The 18,469-nt window shown below is 39.9% G+C and overlaps 1 protein-coding gene across 1 annotated transcript in view; it reads left to right on the top strand.

Annotated features, from left to right (window-relative positions):
• itfg1 (integrin alpha FG-GAP repeat containing 1) overlaps positions 1-18,469 on the top strand; it is a 126,062-nt gene that overhangs the window by 41,227 nt on the left and 66,366 nt on the right. Inside the window, exons 9-10 of the mRNA XM_026378215.1 lie at positions 4,246-4,340; positions 14,607-14,758. Coding sequence (XP_026234000.1) covers positions 4,246-4,340; positions 14,607-14,758 — 247 coding nt within the window. The remainder of the gene's footprint in view (positions 1-4,245; positions 4,341-14,606; positions 14,759-18,469) is intronic.

Here is an 18,469-nt window from a genome sequence, read left to right as displayed (position 1 = left end):
TACCTTTAAAAAAAAAGGTGTGCTGTTTTAAAGATGGAAGGATTTTTTAATAAGTAACTAAAACATTAGCACAGTTCCCTGCGATTGTTGTACTTTGTCAATCTCTGTATGTTTTTATTTGACTGTTCTCTCACCGATGCCCTGCTTAGAGTCAAAGCTAAACATATAAAGCTTCTCCAGTTGGAGCACGCTGGTGAGCTTCAGTCATATACATACAGAACTGCATACGTCATTTTGACATCTTGCTTTTGAGTCAAGTGAAATCCAGTCCTCTACTATATCAGATCATAGAATTTATAATGAAACACAAGCTTCTGTCATGTGCATTCGTGCATATGCGTATTCCAATTTGCATTGGTATTGGTGCTGTGTTGTCGTCTATGAAAGCCAATTTGCACACTCTCAGGTCGTTTGGTATTTTCTCTCTCTCTCTCTCTCCCCATGGTGTTGTCTTCAGCTCTCTCTCTGTTTTCTCTGTTCATGCCTGTCCTTCCCAGACCTTCCCTCTCCTCGCAGCATTCTCCGTTTCAACCCATACCTGCAGTTCCCTCCCTCTGCGACGCTCTCAGCCAATCTCCATCACACCACGTATCATCAGCGGGAGGGAGAGATGAAAAGTGAGATGGAGGAATGAAAGGAGGGAGAGAATGAGGTTGAATAAAGAGGAGGGGAGATGGAAAGAGAAACAGAAGCATTAAGACTGAGAATGGCGTAATGAGAGAAAAGAGAAAGTGTGACTGACAGAAAGTGAGGTAGCAGAGGAAGAAAAAAACTGAGGGGAGGACGACGAGGGAGGAGATGGGTGAAGGTGCCCATAACGGGAATAGAAGACAGATGAATAAGTAGATGAAAGAATGTATTCATGGAGGAGAGGACAGGTGGGACAGAGGGGGGAACGTTACTCAGTGTGAGTGTGTGTGTGTAGCAGAAGTGACAGCAAGCATCGGAGACAGAATGCTGAGTGACAAGCTCTGTAGGACTGAATTAGCACTCATTTTCCGTCTCTCTCTCTGCCTTTCTCTTCGTTTATGTCCTTACAGTACCTCACCATGTACAAGTCCCTGTCTCTCTATCTGCAGTGTGAAAAATTTTTCAGATGGTTTTGTTGATGAACTCTTACTCCATATTTCAGTTTGTTTCCATTACACCCACAGTAATGCAGCTAATGAGAATGTATTGCCCACATCTACGTAAATGTATTGCCTGGAAAAACAAGTCGGTTTCGGGTCCAGCCATTACAATGTGTTCCAGTATGTTATGCAGCAGATGTTTACAGCACTCCTGCTGCCTCTGTTAGTGTGTATGTGCTAATTGATGTTCCATTTAGAAAATAGATAGATTGGGTTTGTGAAAAAATATCCTGACTTTTAGTCATTGACTTGGGCCAAGTTCCAACAGCTCAATTGTACATTACACATACACAAGGGCACTTCAACACGCGGGTCCAGAGGAGCCAGGAATCAAACCGCCGACCCTGTGCTGACCTGCTCTGCTGTCTCCCCAACAGCAGCAACTTGATAGCATTATTTCTTTTTCGTCGACACAACCCTGCCTAAAGAATATGTACACCTCCCAAACTCCACTTTAATTTTCAACACAGAGTTTTTGTAAAAAATCTTTAGTCACCAATTCTGATGACAGAAGTTTGTTGGTCTGCCACTTTAAATGAGTAGTCAGTGGTTAATGGTTAGTTAATGGTGGAAAAATTAACAATTTTTATTCTTGGACAGACAGTAAAACCAAAATAAACACCAGTTCAGCCATTACTGCTGCAGTTGATGTTTCCATTAATACAGTATATTAACACAATTAAGCCGTTTATTCAATATAAAACTAACAAAATGTCGATCAGTTACAAAAAAGATTCTCTTTTGCAGCCCAAGTGTAAATTGATTGAAACCTGTCTCGTCATTTAAGGGTTTAAACTATGTGAAATGCTGCTATGTAAATAGGCAAGTTGAAAAATTAATGAAATGCCATTTACTTTATAAAGAGATGTCCTCATTACATATGCTGCCATTAAGCATTTTTCTCTCTTATGTCTAAATATGTCTCTCTATATTCTCTATACATCTTGAGTTTGTGACACTGATTGTTCCATTTAAAGAAAAGCAAGTGCATCGTAAAAGTAACACAAAACGAAAGTGTTTCTTCACTTTCCACACCCCCATACACATAGTAGCCACATTTAGATTTAACCTGTGTTTGCCTTTTGTTTTTCTAGTTGTTAGTTCTCACTGTTACTTGCTGCTATAATAACATTACATTATGACATTGTCAGGATATAGTGGTGTCATTTGTTGTTAAATGTTTTATTTAGATTTTACTCATTTTTATCAAATGTTTTCATTTTTCACTCGCTTCAAAGTTATGAGGAAGGAAAAGTCTGCATTTGGAAATAAGTGTAATTATCTTGTCCTTTAGACTGTTTTACCTTTGCCTTCTATTTTTTAAAATGTAATAGTACTATAAAGTAGCTGCTGACTTATTATCTTCTGCAGTGTAGCTCATTATCTCACTCACTGTTTCTCCTCCGTTGTGCCCCTGACAGCCACAAACAGTTTCTCCTCCTTATTCTTTATATGTTGTCATTCATGGTAAGTGACGCTGAGTTTTTTTATCCCCCCTTCCGCATGGCTCAACATTTGTTTGGATGTGTTGCAGATAAGTTCTGTGATGAGGAGCCTGGAAGCAGTTTCACCTCTTTATCTTTGGTGTCAATTTACATACAAGCTTCAAAACACAAGTAAAACACATGCAGGGTCTTTCTAAAAGAGCCCAATCTAAAAAACTGTGAACATTTTGTATCTAAAATGCTTTTTAAACTACAGCTACACATTTAGAGACCTTTCTTACCTTATATCATATTGGGAAATCCACCGGTGTAGCATTAATGTTAGCCTCATTTATTTTAGGTGTAAGCCATGACATTAAGCATGTATGCTGCATCCCAGGGCCCTAGAACCTAAGGTGTTGATTGGACACCTGTGATCTGCCCACTTTATTACATAGTCTGCAGTGAAATTAATATCTAGTTCCCAAAAGTGCAGGAAAGCCGTTGTGTTGGTAAATAATGATATCTGACATTGCAAACTAGTGGGCATATAATTATTAACAGTATCTGTTGTGATCTAAATATAATTACATTAGCTATATTTATTCATACCACAGTTTTCAGTAAATAAAATGTCTCCATCCAATCATGAGAGAACAAAACTAGTGACATGTAGCTGGATGTTTAACAAGCAAATGTTACAGAAGAATGAATTAATCCAACATGAGCCTCCATAGAGAAGATGAGCACCAAATCATTAAAAAACAAATATACAGTACTGGGTACAGTTTCTTATGATGTTCATTATTAATTATTCTACTGATTCTTTTCTTGATTAATCTATACGTTGCCTGGTCAAACATCAAACATGCTGCTCATAAACCCGTAAATCTTGACTGGTTTTATTTCCTCTCTTTCTGTTGTCCATGCTGTGGATCCGCGCGCTACTCGCCTGCTCCAATGTGTGCAATTTGAACTACTTTCATAGTTTCACAGTTCATACGTCTCTCAGCACCCTCCCAGTGTTTTCATGTGCCAGTTTGTTTCTAGTTTCACAAAATCCGAGACCCCGGAGACAGGAAAACGAGTTAATCAGATTGGTGTTTGTTCTGGTGAATAAATGTGGTAAAAAAGAAAAGTCATTTATGATTCAGTCAGCATCACTTAACATGGGGATGGTTTGTCATTTTTAGTGTGTGTGTGTATCTCTGTGTGTAGCTGAAGCTGAACCTGGTGCACTGAAGTGTTTGTGCTTTGAAGAGCTGTTGTTTTGATTTGGGAGGCTCTGTCCCTGTTTGTACATTAGATGAAGCCTGCATGGCATTATGATTACAATAATTAATAGCGATGAAAATCAGTGGAGAAAATGATACTTCAAGTCGACTGACATTATTAAAAGGCATCAAAGAGACAAGTGCTGCTTGGCATGTGTTTGCTCGCAGGAAACAAGCAGGTGTTCCTCTGATCCGTCTCACACATGGAAAAAATAAAATAAAAATAAAACACCAACGGTTTTCTTTGTTGGCAGAAACTGTGTTGTGCTGAAAGTCGACTCTAGAACAAATCTGAGGTATTGTGATGGAGTGAAAATATTAAAATAGCACAGTTAGAAGACAAAGGCCCAAGCTTCCCACTGGTTAAATCTAGTGTTGTTGTTTCTCAGTCTAATTCTTTGTGTCTGTTTCTGGCAGATGGTGATGGCTACCAGGACCACCTCCTCCCTGTGTGTTTAGACGACGGCTGCAAGCAGAGTGCCATCTACCTCGCCAAGTCAGGCTCGAAAGAGGTACGTGATACACATGTACTGAACCACAGTAACAGAGTGTAAATAGTATAGTAGTATATTGACTAGTTTAACTAACTTCACGACATGATACAGTAGTGATTCAGATGTATCTCCCTTATTTATTCCTTTATAGGTTAGGAGGATATTGGAATATAATATATATTTAGTGAAAAAAGTGACATTACATACAAATAGTACATTTATTTCTTTTATGTTGTAGTTTGCTCTTAATAGTCAAATTAGCAGTCATACAAGTATTATTAACAACTGCCATTTTTTGTAATTTTTTAAAATCAATTTAATTAGCAACTATTTTTTACTTCTCTTCAATGTTTTTAGAAAGTGTTTAAAAGTTTTCTACATTTTTTTCAAACCATGTTTGAAGTTTTCTATATCCTTATATTACAGTACTTTCCTCTTGCTAGCATGTTGCGGTGTCTCTTACTTGTTTGACAAGACACCAAAACCCTGCAGTAGTGCCATTATCTGTGTTCAGCGTTCCAACAACAGTTTTGCCAGGAGTAAAATAAGTTGAGTAAGTAAGAGCCGTGGTCATAGTTAATGTAAGAAACTCAGCTGTCAGGACTTAAAGAAACCAAAGTTCACAGTTTGTAGGAGAAGTGAGGTAAACAACAGTCTTAGGATATTTCTGCATTTCTTACTACCGGAGGCTCCACTGCAGTGTCATAGCTCCGGTTTCTCTGTACAATATCTTTCTATTTCAGGAAGGCAGTAAACACATAGCTCACTGCGGGGGCATCGTGCTAAGAAAGACATCGGGGCTGATTCAATGGGTGTCACTTTGTTTGCAGAGGCCATGTGAGAAACAAGTGTCAGATATGCACATGCACATGCAGCCCCAGTATGATTCATGTACACACACACAGAAATGAATATATTTGCACGGACATGTTCACTAACAGTTGCTATCAGGCTCATATGAACACACATTGCATCCAGGGCCACCACCTACATACCATCTTGTGTGATTCTTTTCAGTCGCATCCTACCAGTTGGCAGGAGACCCCCTTTCCTTTTTCTTTCTCCTTCTACCACCGCAGAACTAGATTCCACTACTTATTTTCAATCCAAAATAGAAACGTTACAAGCTTTTCTGCATGTCCGCCCACGCACGCACATGTGCACACAAAAGGCACACACGGAGAGACAGAGATGCGCGCTCCCTGTGGACATGCCTTGCTTTGTTTGCCTGTCAGTGATATAAGAAATAATGATTGAAGGGAGATGTGAAAGAAGGAGTGTTGAAGGAAGGGGAGGTGAGGCAGAGAGGAAGACTTATCGGCACTGATGGATGAAGGGAACACATGTTGTGTTTTGTGTCGCTGTGTGTTTGAGAGACAGTCATCACTGTCAGCGAGAGAGACAGGCAGAGAGGGAAGAGGTGGGCGTAGTGAGGAGGAAACAGACTCTCTCGAAGCTTTCATGCTGTCATAGGGTGGTGATGATAATAATACACAATCGCAGTGATAACCTCTTTCAATAGAAACAAACAGGCATGCAGTTTGGATGTTCATCTTACACTTCATCTATTATCGCAGTATTGATCTCATCATCAGTTTTTTTTTTGTTTTTTTTGTTATGTAAACACTCTCTGAGCCATGTTTATGCTTGATCTTACACCACATGTGTGTAGGTGTGTGTCTGTGTGTGTGTGTAGGTGTGTAGGTGTATGGCTTCATTACAGTGGCTCTCCAGCCTTGTTAATGGAGCAGCTATTCAGCAGATGTCTCCCCTAGAGGTATCTTCCCACTGACAATGAAAATGGAGGGAGGGGTGCAGGAAAGGAAAGTGTAAGAGAGAAAACAGCAGGGATGAAGGCAGAGAAATGGAAAGAAGAGACAAGTTGATGTTGGAAAGCAGGAGAATGTAAAAATAGAAGACGGATGGGAGAAAGAAAAGGTATAAGAAAAGGAAGATTAGAGAAGGAAGGAAGGGGAAGAAGACAAAAAAAAACAAGTGAAGTTGCCTCTTCGTTACCACTTTGTGTGGAACATCCCGTTGGAGGCAGCAAGGGCGTGCGAAGCAGAAATGAGTGGCGAGTGAATAAAGCCAGTGATACGTATACAGGCAAAGGCGTGGTGAGATTCCTTTGGGTGTGCATTGAAGTCCCACCAAGTAGAAACTACTGTGTGAGAGTGTAGTTCATCTCCGAACAGCAATTCATTTCATCCTTCCTGCGGTCTCAGCCACAGCTCTGCCTCTACCCCTGCAGCAGCTCCAGGGCCTTTAGTTCACCATATTGGAGAAAACCACAGGGGGCTCCCAACATCTCTATACTTCATTCTGTGTCCTTACACACACACACACACACACACACACGCACACCCACACCACATTTATTGTACTCTGAATGTCCTTTTTTTTTTTTCTTAAATTCTGTATCACAGTGGGCTATTATTGCGGGTAATAGTGTAATGGTGCGTCTGATTCAAACAAATAGCACAAGAAAAAAAAAAAAAAACGTGACGTGAAACATTGTCGTAAGTGTGGAACCTTTCTGGGTGTGTGGCATTTGTGTCTATTTAAAGCCATGCCTTGTTTCCAGTTAAGCAACATTGATTTTGTTGGGCTGAGCAATATGTCTTCACAAATTGATGTTTCTAATCAGGACTCCACTATAGACTAACCACTCTTTATTGACTACTGGTAGATTTACACTAATGCATTACTGAACATTTTAAATTTTTTAGACATCAAATTATTCATGGTGCACTCGCACCCAGTTGTTTAAGGTTCAGGGTATTTCAAGCAGATTGGAGAACTAGTCACAGATCCTATGTAGATATAGATCAGGCTGAGTAATCACACACTGACTATGATATGGAGACCAGTGCTCTGTGAGGTGGCCATACGATCTGTTGCAAGAATGCTTATTCTTCTTGTTGCTTAACATCTACTTGTATGTATGTATGTTGGGGGACGTTGTCATGACCTCAGAATGATTTGGGAAGATGTGTCCCTGACAGTATTTCATGATAGATTAGAATTAACATCAGTGCCTAAACCTGTCTATTTTACGTGAGGAGAGAAACCAGAACAGGTGATGTTTTCCTGCTTACGCTGAAACTGTGTAACAAACCAAGCAAACCAATTGGTAAAAGGTTTACTGCATTGTTGTGGTCTGTCGAACAGGAATATATTAGCTTCAATCCATCTGTAAAAGCTCAACAACTCAAATGATCCAATGCAGTATTTAAAATCACTATGATATTGATACAGTGTCTCTCTGCTTTATGTTGCATTCTCTACAAAGAATAAACTAAAGTTAAGTCTGTGTGTGTGTGTGTGTGTGTGTGTGTGTGTGTGTGTGTGTGTGTGTGTGTGTGTGTGTGTGTGTGTGTGTGTGTGTGTGTGTGTGTGTGTGTGTGTGTGTAGGGAAAAGAACCATAGTGGTCCTCTGTGCTGAGTGCAGGCTGACGCAGCTTTCTCACACACAGTCCACCAAGCATCAGTGAGTGATTAACCCTGAATGGCAACTGTTTGGCCACAGGCCACATCCCCTGGCTCTGAGGCAGAAAGAAACGGTCAAGAATTGATTAGCTTTGAGAATGCTGTTGCTGTCTGAGCTAGCTGATTTTGACTACATTTAACTAAGTCTGAAGGCAACAGTGAGACTCCAAGAGGGACTGAGCTCACCATGTCTATAGGCATTTCTAAGTAGAATGTACATTTGTTTTGTGTTTTTTTTTTTTTTTTTTTTTTTGCTCATTTCTGTTCAAAACTCTTTAATGCACACATGCAAAACACACGTACTGTCCCCATGAAGACCAAGCCAGCTGCCTACTGTTGCTGATCAGACAGTGTAAGGGCAGCCAGTGTGAGCCAGACAGCCTCCTCCCAGTCCTCCCAGTCAGCCGGTCAGTCAGTAGTCAAAGAGGTGACACTGACAGCAGGTAGAAGCGCCCCACCCCTGCACAACTGACACAAAGACATATGGTCTCGCTCCATCTCTGGCTCTGACTCCTGACCGCCTTTTTCTGAGGACAAAATTGATCCTAATTTCTACCGCATAATCAAATACAATCTGTTTATTAACATTTTGGATAAGGACGTTATATACAAAGTTATGTCACCCATGGATTGAAACATTTTGGTTGTTAGAAAAATGTTCATTTTTCTTATTGCTATTTCATTACATTTTAATAAATCCAGTGTGTTTTGAAAAAGAAGTCCAGTACGGTCGTACCATGGTTTTTAAAGATACAGTAAAAATAGCAGCTTTTTATTAGCCGTTATTTAAAATTCTATGTCTGCAGGTTATATTTAAAGGGACAATATGTCAGACAGTGCTTCTAGTGCTACCAGCTACACTATTGTTCAAAGGTTTGGAAACACTTAGCAATTTATTTTTCATGAAACTACATATTTTCAGCTCTGATAATGCAATCATAAAAAGAGTTTTCTAATGACTAATTAGCCTTTTCAATTAATAAACACGCATTTCCAAACACAAATGGAGGCGGCAGTGGATCAGTTGGTAGAGTGTTTTCCCTTGGCCCCCAGGGTCAGTGGTCGTGGCCAGATTCCCACTGGCCATGTGTCAAAGTATTTCTTGACGAAACACTGAACCCCTCCCCCCCCATGCTGTTCAGGGTTGCGTCAGAAAGGGCATCTGGAGTGAAACCTGTGCCAAATAAATGCTGCAGAGCGTGATCCGCTTTGTAGCAGGGCTCAGTCTCGTGCTGTCTTTCAGTGCCAGTTCTAATGTGAAGAGCATTACAGTCATTATATTGCTGGGATCATAAAAGCCATTGCTTCATTACACGCCCCCCACCCCCACCCCTTATTTTATTGCCTTGGCCAGCCTTGTTGCCTTGTCGATGTTACAGTACCTCCCCACATCACCCCGTAAACCCCACCGCCGCCGCCACCACCACCACCTCCACCGCAGGCCGCCCACATTTTAATTTCTTGGCCTAATGAAGCGGGAGCTCTCTCTGCCAAGCTGAATCAATGGGAGTCTGCGAGCATGCCGCCTCTTTTTCACTTTAGTCATCAGCAAAGCCAGGAGGACATTTTTATGTCGGGGGTCTGTGTTTGTGCCCTGTTTTGGTTTTTGTGTGCGTGCGCGTCTGTGTTTGCGTGCGTTTGTCTATGCGCGGGCTGTGTGCATGTCTGTGCATGCAGAACACCACAATAAGCTGTCTGTGCGCAGCCTGCATTTTCTCGCTGTTTGATAAAAAGCCATTTGTATGTGGGATACTTCCCTCTAAAACCATTAAAGGTATCAGATTACCTCACAAGCGCAAATCCCATCATCGTCTTCATCTCCATTAACTAGGTCATTTAAATCTCTGCACTAACACACTCCGACACACACTCCATTCGGTGTTAATATATTGACATTTGAACCAGCGAATGTCAGTATCGAGTTATTTAGACTTAAGAGCGTTTGACTGGGAGGAGGTTGGGCCACAGATTAATCTATAAAGACACACACTTGACATTATTCAAATACTCTGCTATATTTAGTGATTAAATGTCACAACTTCCGCACCGCGAGGAAGGAGTAACTGCTTCATCATTTATTTAAGGAACTCGTATATCAGGTGCACTATTCAAAAAAAAAACTATTTGATTAGATTAGAAACCTTTAATACCCTCACTAAAGCCTATATGATTTCCCCCAACCTCCCCACACAATATTGCTGAGCAATAAAAGCAGAACACAGGGGAAGCACTGCCTCGTCTTACTGAGTGAATCGCTCGTGCTGTACTGGTTTCCACTTCTGCTCGAGTAAAAGATAAAACTGATGTTTGGACTTCCACTTTTGCAGTTGGGCTTTGCTGTATTATCTGCTAATGTACCACAATTAAGTCTTTCATCATCTGACTTTGTTCTACCAGAAGTCCATACAAAATGATTTTTTTTTTTTTTTTTTTTTTTTTTGCCCAGAATCAATATAATGTGTTGATTACAGCGTGGTAGCCATAAGAATGCACTTAACTTCAGTTTGATTTGACAGGATTAACTTTAGACTGCTAAGTTAAGTACATTTATCTCAGATTTGTGAGTTGATGCACGCACATAAATCTCTAAGGAAGTGTGTGTAGATTGATCTCTCACTGAGGCTTTCTTTATTTTATGTTAGTTCATCATCTTTTTCCCTTTACTTTGCTCCTTTCCATGCTGCCTGTAAGTGATGAATTAAGATGTTAAACAAGCAGTCGCTCACTCACAGATCCTACTGATGAATCTCTGTAACCTGATGCATAGTAGATACTGTGTGTGTGTGTGTGTGTGTGTGTGTGTGTCTGTGTGTGTGTGTCTGTGTGTGTGTGTGTGTGTTACTGTCTGCATTTTTGCAGTGTTGACTAGATGCTGTTGGTATTTTCCATGCTCTTCCTCTTTCCTTCTGTAATCAGCGTTAGAAAAAAAGCGACAGACAGTGTACTGATTGCCTCAGGGCCAACACCAGCACAGTGGTCTGCTGATAAGACCGGCAGCCAGCAAAGGCCTTGTCTGTCCTCAGAGGGAAAGTCGTGGCAACGCTGACCACTGACAAATGAACTTCAGCTTAAAGATAGCTCACCTGTAAATTAATTTGCCTTATAGACTCAGAAGCAGAAAATAAAAAAATAAAACAGGCTGAAGCTGTACAGTTGCTAATATTGAAAACACACTAATGTAGTTTAGTTTATACTTATTACATCAACATCTTTTCCCCAAATGTCCATTTAACTTAGAGCTAAATGTTGAAATATATCAGGTATTTAAATTAATAAAATAATAAACTTCCCTTTCTGCATTTCTCCCTTCTCGCTCATATCTCCCATTTTTTCTCTGCTCCAGTGTCTTTGTCTCACTAATTGCTCTCAGAGTTAATAGATGTCCTCAGATGGAACCTCACCAAAATCTATAAATAGCTGACACTAAACCATTTGCCCTTGTCATGTTTAAGGAAGAAATTGTGGTTTCACATCTGTAAATTTGTCCAAATGTGAACATTTGTGAGTGGGACAGTGTACCATCCATGTCTAGCATCATGCTAACTTAACATCTTAACATCTCTCTGCCAACCATTGCACAGTGGTCATTTCCAGCACTCCCGTCTACTCTAAATGACAATCATCATAGCCAAGCTTTACGCCCATGTGGCAGACATTCAGCCTCTTAAAGCACATTGCAGCATCACTCAGCGGCCACTTAATGAGAGCTGGACTGGAGAGTGTTGCATTAAATCTCAAAGTTTGTTCTCTGAACAATATTCATTTGGGGTCTTAATCTATCACTCCCATGCTATTTTGACACCATCTGTATGTAGAGGAACATAATTACTTGTCCTCAACTCACCCTCTGCCTACACTAAGTTCATTCAGGTCACTCCATGTCCAAAGCTCTCATTGTGTTGATTTTGTTTGATATTAAAGGTACTGCTTTGATAAATAGGTAAAATATGTGGAATGACCAGATGTATAAAACAATATGATACAAATATCATACCTAGCCGTGTATGATATTGGCAAAATGTTTATACATACATATATGCAGTATACACATTGTATACACTAATAATACAAAAAATATATATTTCTATGTAAGCCTTTGCTAGGGCAGAATATCACATTTTAAATATGTTTTACTTTAATTATGCAGGTACACATAGCAACAGAAAACGTTTGGTTGTTGTTTGTTGAGTCAAACCGAAACTGAAGCAGCAATTGAAATTTAAAAAAATGTAATAAATGTAATATAAATACATGTATACATGAAGCTAAAGTAATAACATGTAAACGTTTTGATCACCATGTCCTAATATTATCAGTATTTATTTGAGAGTTGTAATACTCTCAGTTTATTTAAATCTTCAGTTAACTTGTTATTAAAGATTAGAAATATGGAAACTATATTCTAGCTCCGAAGGAAATAGTCAGTGACACCCATTCATTTAAAGGGAGACACTGAGGTATCACATGATTGACACAACCTTTACTATCACTACCACACCTGCCACCCAGGCCACAGTGTATTGCCTCTACATCAGTACCTGTGTTCACATAGTGTGCCCAGCTGGTTTTAGGTAATTTACATCAGCGATATCACGGCTTGTGTGATAAGTTTCAAACTAATTGGTAATAGGCTGTGGCTGTCTTTCTCAGACATGCTGGTCGAATTAAGAGCTATTAGTGGCAGTTCTGGTGAGTGTCTCTCTGGTGACTCTCCCCTGCACCTGCTCTCACTGTTTAACATTCATGAATAGTTCAAACCTCCAGCATCTGGCCACATGCCTCTACTCCTCAGAGCCACACACACACACATACATGGTCTGAGCTGGTCATTTAATTTAGTTTGCAGTGTCTGAATATTATTTGTATATTATCTGCCAAACTCAAGTGACCAAAATTATATTGAAATTATACATTCTCCATATTAACAATGTTCGGCAAATGGACAGGCTCAGCAGGACTTTGCCAGAAATCTCTCTCCTCCTATTAACTATATCGTACACAGGCGATTTTGTGTGTGAAATCTAAGCACAGTCTTCTAAAAAATTCCCACAATGGGATGGGTTGCGTTGCATGTGTACCACTCTTGCTAACAACCCCAAGCATCAATATGTCACATTTTATAGATGCAACATTTTCTCATGTGCCCTACTACACTTTTTATTGTTATACATTTAATGCTGCCTATAAAGTTAACAACGGAGTGCTTGTTAAGTAGAAAGTAGTGAATGAGTGAAGACGGGATTGATTCCAGACACAGTCACTCTGGTCAAGCTGTCCACATAAAACTGAATATATGTTGAATATACATGAACCACAATTAGAGTCTTTGAGACTAATGAATGAATCAATATTTAAATCATAAGGTGCACGAGTCAGAAACAATTCATGTACTGAACAGAACCTTCTCTGCTGAATGGTGATTCACACGACCCAGGAATTGCCAGTTATGATGGCACTGAGGTGGTAATTAGGGATGATAATGGTCTCGGTCTTGTGTTATATGTAATTCACAGGAGGCCACTGGCTAACAACTCATTGTAATGGCACTAATGAAAGCAGACCAGCATGCATGTCACTGATTGGAACTCTATTAAAATGAAAAGCTTTCTTCTGCAAAACAAAAAGCAATAGCTCTTCTTTTCCTGTTGCAATCACCAGCGTTTGGTACAATCATAGAAAGACAGAGTGAGAAAGAAAGACGTTATAACATAAATCGAGACTCGAGGCTCAGACAAGGGCTAGTGTGTTTGAGAAATGATGCAGCTGCTTAGTGAAACAGTGTTCATGTTAAGTGAGAGGCGATAATGGTCACAGCGAGGTTTTTAAAGAGCTGTCTCCAATGGGCTGTTTGTTTTTATGCAGTTTATTCAGTTTGACTGTTTCCCATTGTAAACATCAGCCAATAGCAGTATTAGAACAAAGCTCCCCCTCCCCCTGAAGGCATTATTACCTCGACATTCAAATTGTCTAGATGAGGGAAAGATGCCTGGTTTGTGTTGGGTTAAAAGAGTGAGAGGGCTTCCTCAGCACTGTGGATGATGTATAAAGAGAATTGCATTAAAGGCCAGACTGTCGACTATTAGCAGAGAGAACACCTGATTCTGAAACCCAGCTGTGTAGTTTGTTGTTAGCACTAATCGTTATTTATAGTTCAAATTTGGTAATCAGATAAGTGAAAGTACAACAGGTTTCTTTGATTATCTTTTGTTTAATTCCGATTTATTTAGTCATATGTTTGTAATTAGTTTCTTCTTCTATTCTGAATTGTTTTGTGTCACCAAAACACACCAAGGAAACAAGCATGAGATCATGAGTGAGGAGTATGATTGGAGTGCACAGAGATGACTTAAAAGAGCGTTGAAAGCTGGAACTCCTGGGGACTTGTCAGTCCCCCACACCATTACTCTCTCTAGTCCACTGACATATAGATTACTTGAAACCATTTTATTATAGGCTTTTGTTATAGGTTACAAATGATCAAAACATTTGAATGTCAGTATATGTAGAATACAGTATTTCCCTCTTAACAGGGTGATTTGAGTATGTGATGCAGCTATAGTGCAAGTAGTTTTAAAGTGGCCACAATAGTGTAGTAAAATTTGCTGCCACCTTTGTGTCTTTTTCTGAGCGGCTCACAAAGACTTCACTCAAATTCAGTTGTAGAAGAATAAAAACAAAAGACTTGCTTTTAATGTTTGTTTTGAGTTACCTTTGACCTTTCTTCTTTATTTTCCTTCTTTCCAGTGTTGTTCTAGTTCATTCTGATTGTGGAATTTTTCTGACATGTGGTTACAGTGGGTACCAGTGCTGCTCGATTTCCAACGGAGGGAAACAATTTGGAGCTTTGTGCCAGGAACGCCTGGCCAACCCCTGACCCTGCACCTTGGGGACTACAACCTGGACGGCTTCCCTGATGCCCTGGTGATCCTCCGTAACACCAGTGGCAGGTAGGAGAAAAAAAATGCACACACACACACACACACTCTTTCGTCTCAGCGCCACTTAATATTTTGTCTCAGCTGTCTTCAAGTGGTATCCTGTTTGTGGGTATGGTGTTCATAAGACTACTTACGTGAGGGTGAGCTAATGACAAGATAATGTTGTTTGTTCTGTTATTATGTTAATCATGTTGGAATATACACGCAACAAGATAAAGGAAGTGTCTCGAAGACCCTTATTTAAGATAATGTCTAGTAAATGAATGAGATATTGTTCGTATTGAGCTAAGCCTTATTTGGCAGCAGATCCCTTGGACTCCTGTCAAATAGACCTCTGAACCCCACTCCAACTAATTGTTTTAGTTCTCTGCTGTTCTGCAGAGGCAAACAGTGTTAGTGTGAGCAGGTTCGGGGACCACATATGTATCACACTGCTACATAAAAATGACATTAGCTCTGTTACTGCTCAGGCTTAAAGAAACTAGTCTCACAAGAATCACAGATTTCACGCAAATCCATATCCTCTCAAGTCTCACAAGCACACACTCCATTTGTTATCTATATTCAAATTTGTTATGTAACATTTGACATTTTGATGAGATTAGACTAACTATAGTATTTCAGCACAACATGAAATAGAATTGATTGGAATCTAATAACTCAAGATGCGTACTTAAATAGCTTATGCAAATCTGTTTTCAAACTGCTTTCAAAACTATAAATGTTTTTTTTTTTCGCCACATGGAGTGTGGATTTAGTCCTTAAATTACTGTGAAATTACTGTACTTGCAATCACACATTCCCGTGCTGAGATAAAAAGTGTCAAACAGTACAACTGATATGTTTGAATGATTTTTGCTGTTTGGTTTGCAACCAACAACTTAGGGCAAGAGTAATGAAGAACTGCAACATACAGTGTATGCAGCCTGATTGAAGGAGTGTTAAAGATTATGGGTATATCATTGTAAAATCAATTATTATTATTGATCCCTTTTATTTGTACACTACACATAATAGCAATATTTCCAAAGTACAGTAGTTTTCAATCTCCTCATTAGTGATAAGAGCTGAAGCACTCGTAAGAATTAAAAAACGTGATAGCTGACATTTTAACATCCATGATCTGCAGTTTTAATATGACTTGTACTGAAAGGAATCTATAACACTGTAGTGTCATAAAGATGTGATTTGCATCCACTTTACTGACCGTTAGGAAAGACAGCTAAGGTGAGTGTGTTCTTCAGGTTCGGACAAGACGACTGATAAGCCAGCCATTTAAAAGTGACTACATCATGTGCGAGGACATAAGTGCCATGGACACTAGAATGTGCGTGTGTTTACGTGCGTGTGTGTTGAAGGACCTATGTGGATTATCTGGCCTCAGAGATCAAGATAAGATAACTGAAGGGGTCAGGGCTGTGTCTGTCTATGAATATTGATCTGGGTGTGTGACAGACAAATGGTATGTTACTTAGAGTAAGAGGGTGTTTCAGTGCTTGTTTTGTCCTAAATAGTAAGATGGTGGGCAAGAGCTCCAAAGGACACACACACACACACACACACACACACGTACAGATGAACCCTACTTTCTTGTGTAGGGTCTATATAATCACTGCTAAGTCCTGTCAAGCTTAACTCTTTGTGGTCACCCTCATCTAGAATGACTGATGTCTCACTAGCTCTAATCACACAAGCTTTTCTGAGCCTGCTCTTCTCCATTTCCTCCTCATTTTAAGCCTGACCATTGTAATCCCGTACCCGTCCATGGATATTATTGTGGAATTCCCTTCAACGTAATCTGACTCCAGCATGAACATTTCAAATCGCATCATCAACCATATGGTGAAAGAATGAGAAGAGAGACGGAAGCAATGATGAGGCGAAAGTAGGTCAGGGTGATAAGACAGGGACATATGTAAAAGGTTAAAGAGCCTCGTTTGGTGTCTTCTGGCTTGAATCCCTGCAGCAAAACCCAGTCTCCTAACTACGCTTGATAGCAAGACTCATAAACCCTGACCAGGAACGTCTCTCGGGTGTGTGTGGACAGTATTAATATTAAGTAGCGCTCCCACAATCTGGTGCATAAAGTCATAGGAATTCTGATCTGCATTCTTTTTTAGCAAAGACACAAGCTTCCAGAGGTGATGTGTCGTTTTGTCAAATGCTTCCTGGCTGCTCTGCTGCTTTGGATTCAGCAGCACGCTACAGTCCATCCTGCATGTTGCATAGCTTTGTCTTTGATATTATTCTAACCAAATGCTCTCTGCTTACCAAATATTTGTACAGCCCACAGCTGGTCTATTTTAACTCCCACTCCCTCTCAATTCCTCTCTTTCTTTTTCTCTGTTCCCTCTCCATTTCTAGTCCTTCGTTCTTCCAGCTGGTTATTTATAGCCACTTTTCAGATAAAAGTCCTGCCAGTCTATGTCACCCCAGCAAAATGAATGCTGTTATAAGTGTTCAAAGCAGGAAGACGGAATGAGAGAGAGTGTGAGATGAGACTAATCGTGTGGAATCAATGGAACAATGAGCAGATGGAGGGAGCAGAAGGAATAAATAGAGATTTAGAAGGTCGTTAAGAACGCATGAGGTCATGTAATATATCTCAAGTTAATCAGGCACAGCTTTGACAAAACCAGTGATTTGGTTATGTGATTGCTCATCTTATTTTACTACTACTAGTTGACTATAGAATAGGGCCCTTCACAATCCATTGCATTTCCACCTGTTGGGCTTGGGGTGGTGGGAACGAGCTGAACAGAGTTAACATCCTCCTTCACCGCCACAGCCTTTGGATTTACTTGGGAGCTGCCAAAACATTTTGAGGTCAGATGGGATGTGTCTCTTCAGTATGTCTGCCCAGGGTCCACACATCCTTTAAACTGACAGCTTTGCTCTCAGGCTCAGAGAGTGATTTTTTTTTTTTTTTTTTTAATTTCAAGTGCCAACACACAAACACAAACATTTCCAACATATCAGGACATTTAATGAAAAAGTCCCTTGTGTACTGTATCACTCTACTCCTTACTTGCAATGTTCTCCATCTTGGAAAGCTGATGCTCGTCAGTTTTGGCGAACCAGTTTGTGTATTAGTGTTTATGCAAATTTACTTAACTTTAGTGAATGAATGAATTTATTGAATTTGAAGATGTGTGTGGCAAATATGTTGTTGCTGTCATACTGTACAGTAGATATTGCTGTTGCTGCTGCTAGAGATGTATGTCACACAGTTTAGTATTTAAGTGTAACTGTAGTATAGGCTGACTCACTGTTGGATGCTGTCAGTCAGCAAAAGGCAATAGTATTTATTATAGTTATTTATTTTATCGGTCAGTAGGAACTGGTCGACACATGTAGGGAGTGTGGGTTTGTATGGGTTCTTGTGCCTATGTGTATTTATGTTCTCATATTTGTGTATTCTACATTGGCACCATCTGAATCTAGACCTCTGAAGGTCCACATTATATCCAGGTCACAGGACAGTGCTTCCAGACTCATGTTTCTTGCTCTGCCTCTTGCACGCACACACAAACATTGTTAAATCTCAATGAGGAGTGCATGGCTGTTGCTCCCTGCTGAGGTGTCCTATAGTTAGTATCTGCAGAAAATGAAACATTTGGGGTGGTGAGGAGACAAGAGGCAATAAAAAAGATACTTCTCAGAAAGAGAGTTTTTTCCCATCCTTCCTTTTTTAATCTAATATCAGTGTGAGAAACTTTC

The sequence above is a fragment of the Anabas testudineus genome, chromosome 3, assembly GCF_900324465.2.
Source record: "Anabas testudineus chromosome 3, fAnaTes1.2, whole genome shotgun sequence".
Lineage (NCBI taxonomy): Eukaryota > Metazoa > Chordata > Actinopteri > Anabantiformes > Anabantidae > Anabas > Anabas testudineus.
Note: the sequence above shows the minus strand (reverse complement) of the source record. Positions and strands in the feature narration are given on the sequence as shown.